The 10,588-nt window shown below is 38.8% G+C and overlaps 1 protein-coding gene across 1 annotated transcript in view; it reads right to left on the bottom strand.

The window, feature by feature from the left end:
• Nucleotides 1–845: 845 nt before the first annotated feature.
• The window catches only part of TMEM50A (transmembrane protein 50A), a 33,850-nt gene continuing 24,107 nt past the window's right edge, over nucleotides 846–10,588 (bottom strand). Inside the window, exons 4-7 of the mRNA XM_044671345.1 lie at nucleotides 10,211–10,278; nucleotides 7,941–8,033; nucleotides 6,403–6,463; nucleotides 846–1,293 (exon numbers count right to left, since the gene is read on the bottom strand). Coding sequence (XP_044527280.1) covers nucleotides 1,248–1,293; nucleotides 6,403–6,463; nucleotides 7,941–8,033; nucleotides 10,211–10,278 — 268 coding nt within the window. The 3' untranslated portion in view covers nucleotides 846–1,247. The remainder of the gene's footprint in view (nucleotides 1,294–6,402; nucleotides 6,464–7,940; nucleotides 8,034–10,210; nucleotides 10,279–10,588) is intronic.

The following is a 10,588-nucleotide window of genomic DNA, read 5'->3' as shown; positions in this document are numbered from 1 at the left end:
TAGCAGCTCATGGAGGGGCGAATCTTTCCAGGCTCGAAAAACAGGGGTTATATTGGGATTGGCTCCCGGATTGTTGCTGACTTGCCTGGGTGAGACACAGATGCCCTGTCTTGATAATTCTAAAGAGGAAATTTGCATGCAAAATCCCTTTGAATTGACTTGATCAATAAGAGTCTGAAAGACAGTGTGGTACTGCAGAAAGGGCGATGCTCTTGGAGTCTGAAGCCCTGCTTAGGTTCAAGTCCCAGCTTGAATACTACTAACCCTGCCATCTTCAGCACATTTCTGACCTCAGTTTCTCCTCATGAAAGATAAGGTGGGGGAGAGGGGAATAGGGAAGATGGCAGATGATATGGGCAAAGACCTGAGACTAGTTGGAGGGCCTGGATTCACATCCTACCTGATTCTTACTCTCTGTATCATCTCTGGCAAATCACAAACTTTTCTGAGCCTCAGCTAAAAATGGGGGAGAGGGTAGATTAGACAGATACTGAGATCTCATCCAGTTCTAAATCTAAGATCCTAGAACATAGCATGGCTGTATAGGGTAGAGGTATATGTGTAGGTACACCTGGTACTCAGTGGGGGGGGCACAGCATGTGATCTGGGGGGGGCGGGTGGGGGCAGGGCCTGACACTCCATCTCTAAAAGGTTCTCCATCACAGGTTTAGGGTATGTTCTCTTTCAATTCTTTTTTACACATTAAGCTCTAACCTTCAAAAATTCAAACACAAACTACAGTGAGAAAGAGTTCTGACCACCATATAGCTTTATAAAACAAGGAAATGTTTATATATATTTAGTTTAATATTTGACACAGAAGATACCACATTTAAATAAATATATTAAATCTTTTAAAGCACTTTTAATTGCAATTTTGGACCTTAGACATGATGCCAAATACATATGCACTCGTGATTATTTCCCTAGATTGTTCTTTCATTTACTTTTATATCGTGACAGCTTGACCAAAGTCACTTTGGTGAAATATTTTCCATTAACACTTCATAAATGAATCAAGTACTTACTTGACAGAATAATATAAAACACTCCCCCCCCCCATAAGTTCATGATTTTAGAGTGTTCTATAACTTTCTGAGTTTCTTGTAACTGAAAGAGTTTTCACTTTTCACCCGAAGATATTCAGCAAAGTTTATAAAATGGTATTACAAAAGACTGGGAGTGAGCTATAAAAACAAAACACAACACAAGAGCCAAGCAGGGCTTCTGAAGGAAATCGGGCCTCTTCATTGCCATAAGTCTTCAGTGCGGCCAAACTTAAAGACCAGGCCTCTGTAAACAGAAGGAAAAAAACATGACTTGAGAACTTGAAGCCAGGAGAAGAGCCAGAGTATTCAAGATATAGAGATTCTCTACTTGCGATCTGGATTCTTAAGTAAGCCTCAATGGCAACATTTATCACTTCTGGTGGAGGTCAAAGCATGTCCCTTTAAAAGAAAGTTTTTTAAGAGGCAACTAGACAGTTTAGTGGATAAAGAGCCAGGTCTGGAAATTGAGGAGTTCTGGGTTCAGATTTGGCCTCAGGCACTTCTTAACTATGTGACTTAAGAGAAGTCACTTAACTCCTTACTGCTCTTCCTCCTTGGAATGTATATTTAGTATCAATTTTAAGACAGGAGGTAAAGGTTTAAATAAAAATAAAAAAAGAAAAGTCTTTCAATTACTGAAATATGATCCTATTTTTATTTATTGTTATGGATAAAAAGGGGGTACACTAAAGTTGGGGGGGTGTTCTCCTTCCCTTGCTGAATGACAGAGGGGTAAAGGTGATTGTGGTGATAAGAGAGGAATGAAAGGGATGGCTGAGTTTAGGGAGTTAGGGACAAGGCGGTGTTTGGATGGTAAGGGTATAGGAGAGGTGTTCAGGAGAGGCAGCTGACACAGACTAGACACTCAGGCTAGAGGCAGAGGATATTGGGGAAACAGGCTGAACCCTTCTAGGCAGGAAAGGTACTTTTACAGACACAAGGAATAGGGCCAGACAGAAGTGGTTTGAATCTGATTTGAGGGCTTTCTTGTCAGTTTCTCAAGTCCTCAAAGGAGGAATCACAAGGCTCCTCCCTGTCAGTGAAACTGAAGGGATTCAGGAGGAAGCATCTGGTAACTACTTCCTCCTAAGATGGATGCCTCCAGTTTCCCTCAAGAAATAAAGAGAATTATTCTTTCCCCTTCACCCTTGCCTAATTTCTTCAACTCAAAGATTCTCCAGAGGGTTTGACTAGGTAACAAGGGTTTTATTAATGTTCCAGGGATGGTCTGGAAGGAGAGAGAGGATTGGGGTTTCTGACAGCTGCTAGGGAGAAACTCAAGATGGGGGAGGTTCTCAGGAATGGGTTAGACTGAGAGAGAACCTGCTCTCTCAGCCTGGGAAGATTTGGCTGCTTTGAAGGTAGAGGGTATACTAAAGGGATAGTTTGAATTCAAGGATGTCCTACTTGCCTATGTGGAAAACTAAACCCACAAAGTCTTTTCACTAAAAACCCAAAAGCCACCCTGCCTCCCAGAGCCCCGGGAAAACAAGTCAGGGAAAACATGGAAATAATATGGAGAAGGTCAGGGAGAGGTCCAGAGAAATTAGCTAGGTACAAATTGCCCAAAGACAAGGCATAGGCCAAAGCAAACCGAAAGCCAAAATAGAGCTCTGGTTGATCCTTCCACTCTGTTCGAGCGTCAGGGACCAACTGAACTTTCTCTCAGAATTCTAAGGTTTCTAACTGCCAGAAGTTTTCAGTTGGCCCTCTGCAAGAGCAATAACTCTCTTGCATCTTTTGCATTACATTATTCTGTTCAGATTGCTTCAGTTCAACAAACATATTATTTTGCTTATTATGTGCTAGGCACCTCAAAAACAAAGATGTTTGAGATATGGTTCTTATCTTCAAGGAGCTCACAGCCAACAGCACATGGTTTACAATAGGTATGTTGGCCTATATCAATGTGTTCACCTTATAGTCATTGATTGAAAAAGACCAAGTTTGCTTTCTAAGGAGGGTCCTTGGTTTTTAAGTTAGGTTAAGATTTCTCCCAGTGAGTGGGTGATTGTGTCAATTCCCTTGGTACTTCTTGTGAAAGGAGGAAGGCATCTCTGATAGGTAAACAACTTGCTCTCTTCTCTGATTATTATTAGGCCTGTCCTGCAAACACTAAGGCCCAATTCTAATAGAGAACCTAAAAGTATCATGGTAGAGAGTGCTCTATACTTTTATGGGCAAAACCTGGAAGCTGCAGTAAATCTCTGGCCACTAGTTTTTGGTTTTTCTTTTGTTTGTTTTGTTTGTTTTGGTTCAAGAGTGATCCAGACGGTTCCTTCATACTCCAACTGTCAGCTGGTCACTTGGGTAGTTTCAGCTATCTCAAATTTTTGAAGCAGGAGCCACAAAGCTATTTTTGAACCTTCTTTTACATTTCAGAGTGCTATGCAATATGAACCAGTGTTAAGAGAGCGATGCAGAGTAATGCCAATTTCTCCCTTTGCAATTACTTGGTGGCATGCTCCCAAAGCCTGCTTAGTGTCTCTGGAGTTGATAAGCTCAACAGTGGCTAATGAGAAAACAACCAAATGGCTTCTAATAAATACAACTCATTCATTTAGTGGACTTAGGACAACAATATGCAAATGATTTGATCTATTTCAAATGTTTATGGGATGGCAGTTCTGAGCTTGGAATTAGGAGAAATGGGCTTTTTAGTCTTGGCTTTGCTACTAATTGGCTATGTGACTTCAAGCAAATTATTTCATTTCTTCCAATTTTGGCCTCGTTTTTTTCTTGACAAACGAGAGGAGTAGATTAGATTATTTGTAAGGTCCATTAAAGTTCTAACTTTTTAACAGGTAACATTAAAATTAAGAGAGAAGACTGCTGCTTGGAAAGGAATGAAGAAAGGTTCATTGGCACGCAGTCCTCTAACCTCAACTCGCTGCCTCTTGACTGTACCTCCCCCATAAGGCTAGACAGTCACTAAACAGAAATCAAGTATTAAGATTCATCAGAGTTCCTAAGATTTTAAGAGTAGGAAGGGACCTAGAAAATAAATCTAATCTCATTTTACACAAGAAAACTGAGACCTACTGAGGTTAAATCATTTGTCCAAGATAACCACATGTAGGTGGCAAATGACATAGCTATCTCAAATTTTCTGAATCCAAATTCATTGTTCTTCCCACTAGTCCATGGTTACCTGGTAGGGAGCTGAGAGTATTAATCTATTGTTGGATGACAGCTGCCTAATACTCTTTCCCTAAAACTAAAGATATTTAAGTCTCTACTACAGAATTTCAAATGAAGAGAAGTCACAAATATAAACACTTGCCAATTAGTTCCTAGCATGCTCCCTCCCCCAACTCCTCTCCCTAGTTATGGAAGGAAGCTGAAAATATCCCAAGTGTTAATGTTTGGAAAATCATTTCAAAAAAGGAGGTTTCCAGAATGACCTATGCCAACAGTGATAAACAGGGCTTTTTATAATAATTTTTTCAAAGATGATCATGTTTTATCAGCAATAGAAAGACAGTTCTAGTTCTAGTCAACTGAGTAGAGCTCTGGCTCACTATACTTTTGCAAACAGGCAGGGGTGGGTTGGACTTGAGTCAGAAGATCTGGTTCTAGGGCTGCCCTTCACACAGATTGGTATCCCATGATGGACACAATGAGGGCAATGAAATCTGCATTATTTACCTTATGGATCTGTGGTGAAGATTAGTGAGATCATGCCTGTAAATTGTGAGGTGAATGTCAATAATGATGATTGTTGAACTTTAATCAATTCTACTCAGATATGGGGCTTCCACCGCCATGAAAGCCATAGGTACTCTTTAGGTGGAGGAGTGGTGGAATTCTCCATTTGTCTGGAAATCTCTGCAAAAGGCCCTGGAAAAGTTTGTTTTCACATCTTGCCTCAATCTGGGACCCTAGGTTTTTTAATGGCAAAGAGAGATTGTATTAAAAATGCTCAAATGCCTGAAGGCATGAATGAAACAGACCTGAGTCTGGCTGTTCCAGAGCAATCAAATAGTATTTTAAATAGGTTCCAAGTAGCTTTAGAAAATCTCCCTTATTCAAGGATCTTGAATCTAAAGGCTGTATATTTTTGTTTTGATTCATTTATTTTTGACAATTGAGAGCACAGAGGCAACTAGCATTTTAGAGTGCTCCAGGACCAAACCGAGTCAAACTGACATTTTTATTAAAAGCCTTGGCATTTTGTGAAGACTAAATGTTATCTTCTCCTACTAATCAAAAAAATACCAATCAAAAAAATACCAGTGATCTCCAACTTAGGGATGAAAGAGGTGTCATCTTTCCCCTAAGAGGGCTAAGGATGGGTCCTATCCTCTCCTCCTTATGATAGTCACCTCAGGTGGCCTTTTGGAAGGCTTTGATGGCACTAAGTTAGAGCTTGCTTCACTCTTATTTTCTTTTTCAATTTGGATGGGACAAAGTAAGTCTCATAGAATAAGCAGGCAAGATAGATGGTTTATGATATGATTATGGAGCTCATTACACTTTTCCGCTCCTCTAACTCACCCTTCATCATACCTTCTAATTTCTGACTCTGTCAAGGGCCATCACCCTTTATCTTGGTGCCATCTTGAGTCCTCACTCCTATCTCACTCTGTCCTCACCCTGCTTACCCAGTCAGTAGTCACATCTCTGTGCTTATGTTCTCCCTTGTCTTCACTCACACAATTATGATCCAGATGCAAGCTTTCACCTAGACTACTGAATTAGCATTCCCTGTTCTCTCTGCTTCAAGTCTCTCCCTATTCCAATCTGTCTCCCCATATAGTGGCAAAGTTGATTTTTCTAGGGTGTGAGTTGGATAATATCATTTCCCTGATCTTGTGTTTCCTTGTTGCCTTTGGTATCAAAACTTTTTTTATTTGTATTGTATACTTTAGTTTCTTTCCTAATATGAATTTTACAACATATAAAATTATTAGCACAGTAAAACATGTATATAAATCATATGTAAGAAAATATATACATATTGGGGATGCCTGTTCAAAATTTTTTTACTGATACAAGTTGTCCAATCTAAATAGATTAAAATACCATGAAAGGTGAACTGGATCATTATCCCTCAGCAAATGAAGTAAGAATTCATATAATCAGTTCAACAAACATTTCTTGAAGCCTCCTATAAGCAAAATACATGCTTGGTGCTGAAGAGGCTCTATGCAATGATCAAGGCTGTCCTGGAGGACAGGGTGCATAAGACAGGCTTGCCAAGTCTGTTAAATGGAATGGCTGTATACAGCATCACCTTCCCCAGGGGCTCTCATTTTCTCAGGAGGGTAAATTAAGGAAGCAATTATAATATGTGACATAATATAGACATTTTAAAAAGACAGAAGGAATAAACAATTAGATAGAGACTTACCCAAAAAAGATAAATGCATTCTGGAAAAAAACAGCAATTCCAGGGTACACTATTGGTTTTTCTGATTTGAAAAGAAAATAATTTTCAATAAATTCCTAGTAGTTTAATTCTCAACTAGCTATAGTTTCTGATATATTGGAAACGCCAGGTTTCTTGCAATTATGACCTTTCCTGGTTTTTCAACTGAAATTCCCCTAAGGTTTCATCTTCACATGCTTTCAGTAATTATCTCCTAATTGGCATATTTATAGAAAGGAAAAGAGAATGACTACATAGAAGATCAGATACCCAATCTAGTCTGGAGAATAATTTTCAGTCTATCTGATTGGAAACCACTTTATTAACAGAGTAGTGGGTAGACTGGTCCTGGTTCAGTCAGGAATAGTAAAATGGCAACATAAAGAAGGGCCTTTAGACTTGCTGACCTGCTGCTCTCATGAGAGTTCAACTTTATGCCAACAGTTGTGAAAACACAACACTATGCTTCCTGGCTTTGAAATGGTTTACAAGAATATTCTAGAGTTCTCTAAGCTTAGGAGAGAAGAAAGGACTATGGTAAAGAAAATGGAATAGGGTATTCAGAGCTCAAAACTCTATTCTCACTTGAAAATGAGGCAAAAAGGATTCAAATGAACCCTGTGTTTTTTAGCATAAGGCAAGAAATATATCAAACTCAATCTTTTAAAAAAGGAAGTGCCAACAGGCACAGTGCCAGGCATGTACAAGGTGCTGAGGATACAAAGAAAAAAAACCAATCCTTGGCCTCTAAACACTGAAAGGGCAGGCAGTACTATAAAGACATTAAGGCCTGCCTCTAACACAAGCTGCCTGTGGGACCCAGGGTCACTCTTTGCCTCAGTGCATGAAGGCAACTCTAAAGTTAGAAACCTCCTCATTCCCACCCTCATTTTCTTCCAAAGAAGAGCTATATTAATAAATGACATTTTTGCTTTTTTTTTTTAAGATTTTGGAAAATAATGTTTTGGGGGAAGAAACTATAGGGACATTAGGCTGGGGTTTGGGACAGATGTGTGGTATGTTCACATAAAGATCAAAGAGGAATGGGAATGGGGAGAGGGGAAAATAAGACGATTTTCTCTGTTGTTCTGAAGCCCCTCTGAAAGAATCTTTAGGAATGATTTGGGGACATGAGCATTAGGATGAATTTCAACTTGTAGGTTGTACAAACTCTGTGTGTGTGTGTGTGTGTGTGTGTGTGTGTGTGTGTATTTGTTTCAGTGACACAGAGTCTGAGGAGTTAGCGGGAAGCAAGATCCAGGGGGGAAGATTTTTGGTCCTATGTTCAGGCTGTTCTATGTTCTATGTCTCATTTTGAAAATGTTCTTTTAGATAAAAAGATTTAACTACTTTTTCAAAGCTTCGCCCACAAACAAAACACCCTGAAAGAAATGCTGAAGCCCAAGAGCTTACAGGAAATTTTTGTATTAAAACAAAACACTTGGTCCAAATCTGAAGAGAAATCCCACTCCACTATAACACTGCTTCTAAATCAGTTATATCAGAATGTTTTCTTTTACCTTTAACGACATAGCCTCCAAAGAGAATCCACAAAGATGCAATCAGAGATCCAAAGGCCAACATAAATCCAATCAAGAGCCAAATTCGAGCACCTAAAAAAAAAATCCTTAACTGATCACAAATGCTAGAATCCAAAGGCCAACATAAATCCAATCAAGAGCCAAATTCAAGCACCTAAAAAAAAATCCTTAACTGATCACAAATGCTAGAAGAGGGAAAAGAAGAAGAGGAGGGAAGAAGCCCACCAATTGTCAAAGGCTTTGAGAAAACATACTAAATATCTAAAATGGATGCAGAAACTGCAAGACCTCAGAACTAGAGTTTTAATTCTATAACTCTTGTCAGCTATCATTGCTTTCTTGCCCACTCCAAAGTCCAAATGTAACTTTAATTTCCCAAACTCACTTCAACCTCATCCTAACCTTGTTCATAAAATGTCAAGTGTGAACAATGTTTCACAAAAGATGCTGGCTCATGCATTCTTTCAGGCTGGTCAGTAGATAATTTCCTTTAAGAATTCACTGTAGTAAGATAGAATTTATTTTTTTTGCAAGGAAACTGTCTAGCAGGCAACTTTCCCTCATTATCCCCCATAATAAATCTGTACTCATTGATGAGTGAATCTAAAGACTATCATCTTTTACTTTTAGGATAGTGAAATGAATTCAAATTGGGCAGTACTGAATGGCATTTAAGAATGTTGCATTATAATTATACTAACAAATGAGAACAATCAACTTTTAAGTCACGATTATGTAATATTTATGAATACTTGCTATACTTTATTACAAAGTAAAATAAATTGAATCATTTGACTAGCTGAAATGAATTTGGAGATAAATTAGTTTCTTGACTTAATTAGCTCAGATATTTAATAAAAGTAGTGCCCATGAGTATCATAGCTCAATTAAGCATAGCAAGAAATGATAGGTTATAGATTAATTCTTGGCTTCCTGTTCAAAATATAAATTCTAGGTGGGAATTAATAAGCCATTATTCATGAAATCTGATTTCCAGACTGATTACCAAAAAAGCTCAGACCATACTCAGAGCTGTGCCCTAAAATCTAGTGAACATTCTTCTATCTATGAATAAAATCCATCTCAAATTTCTACATCACCAATTTTAGCATGATTTTTTACTATTATGGCCACGATAAATAGGAGGTAGTAGAACTGGGAGATTTATGGGAAAAAATATGTCCCAGAATGAGAAAAATTTCCCAATTTTAAGAGCATATTTTAAGCTATTCTTTTTTCTACTTTCAACAACCACTAATTAATTAGCCTTGACATTTGGCAAAGTTTTTCTTCTTGAGGTGATTGATGTGGTTTTAAAATCTCTACCATTACCATCAAGAAGCATTGGTACTGACCACCTTAATAAAAAAAGCTCTCCTACACATGAATGAAGTCCTTGAGGTCTATGATGGCACTTTGTTTAAAGCTTAATGTAAAACATTAAGCAGACTAACAGTAATACTACCTAACTTTTGGGAAATGCAAAGGCAGACTGCCTGTTACAATTTAATTAATTATAACAAAGCAATTCTACAAATGTGAGTTGAGATGAACAGTTGTTTCATAGCCTCTTGGGAAGGCAGTACAGGAATTCCACTCCTCCTGTTTCACTGCATCAAACAGGACCAGAAACAAAGAATGACTGGCCTCCGGTCACAAGGAGGCACAGGCAGAGCTAGACCCTGAACTCATACCTTCTGACTCCCAAGTTCTAAATCAGTCCGGCAACATTTACCTAAATCCAGTAATGATTTTTAAAAAATAATTGGGGGCAGCTAGGTGGTTCAGAGGATTGAGAGCCAGGCCCAGAGACAGGAGGTCCTGGGTTAAAATCTGGCCTCAGATAATTCCTAGCTGTGTGACCCTGGGCAAGTCACTTGACCCCCACTGCCTAGCCCTTACCACTCTTCTATCTTGGAACCAATACACAGTATTGATTCCAAAATGGAAGGTTAAAAAAAAAAAGCATTATCTTCATCTTTAACCTGTGATGGCTGAGGAGCTGCTGACTCTTCTTTCTGGTCCTCTGTGTTGGGACCCCTGCTGTCTGTAGCTCTCAGGTATTGACTTCATGTACTCCACTACTTATGTACATGCCAGGACTTCCATACTATGCTGGAGGCTTCTTGAAGGCAGGCACTCTGTATTACTCCTCCTTTTATCTCCTTCTGTGCCTAGCACAGTGTTTTTGTTTTCTTAAACTTGAAAGAATCTTAAAACATGCTAGATAATTTGCACTAGATGCTTACCTGTTTGACCCAAGCACCCTTCACTATAACTATCTCCATGGACTTGGCCGTTGGACACTGCATTAATCCTGTGTGAATAAAAGAAACATAATATAGTCTGGCATGGCTAAGCAGAGAGTTTACAAAAGCACTTTGAATCTATTTTTTTTTTAAAGGTTATGGGCATCACAGCCACTTTATTTGCATAATTAAAGCATGTTTTCCAAAATGGTTGTATTGTTTCAAAGCTCCACCAACAATGTATTATTTTTTTTTTGGCATTTTTTTTATTTAACATTTATTAATCTACATTTTTACATGGTTACCTGATTCATGCTCCTCCTATCCCCTTCACCCCCCCCCCCCCGCACTCCCCCCACCCATGGCCGATGCGCATTT

This window comes from Gracilinanus agilis, chromosome 3 (assembly GCF_016433145.1).
Source record: "Gracilinanus agilis isolate LMUSP501 chromosome 3, AgileGrace, whole genome shotgun sequence".
NCBI classification, from domain to species: domain Eukaryota; kingdom Metazoa; phylum Chordata; class Mammalia; order Didelphimorphia; family Didelphidae; genus Gracilinanus; species Gracilinanus agilis.
The sequence above is the reverse complement of the archived record's forward strand: the minus strand, read 5'-3'. Positions and strand labels throughout refer to the sequence as shown.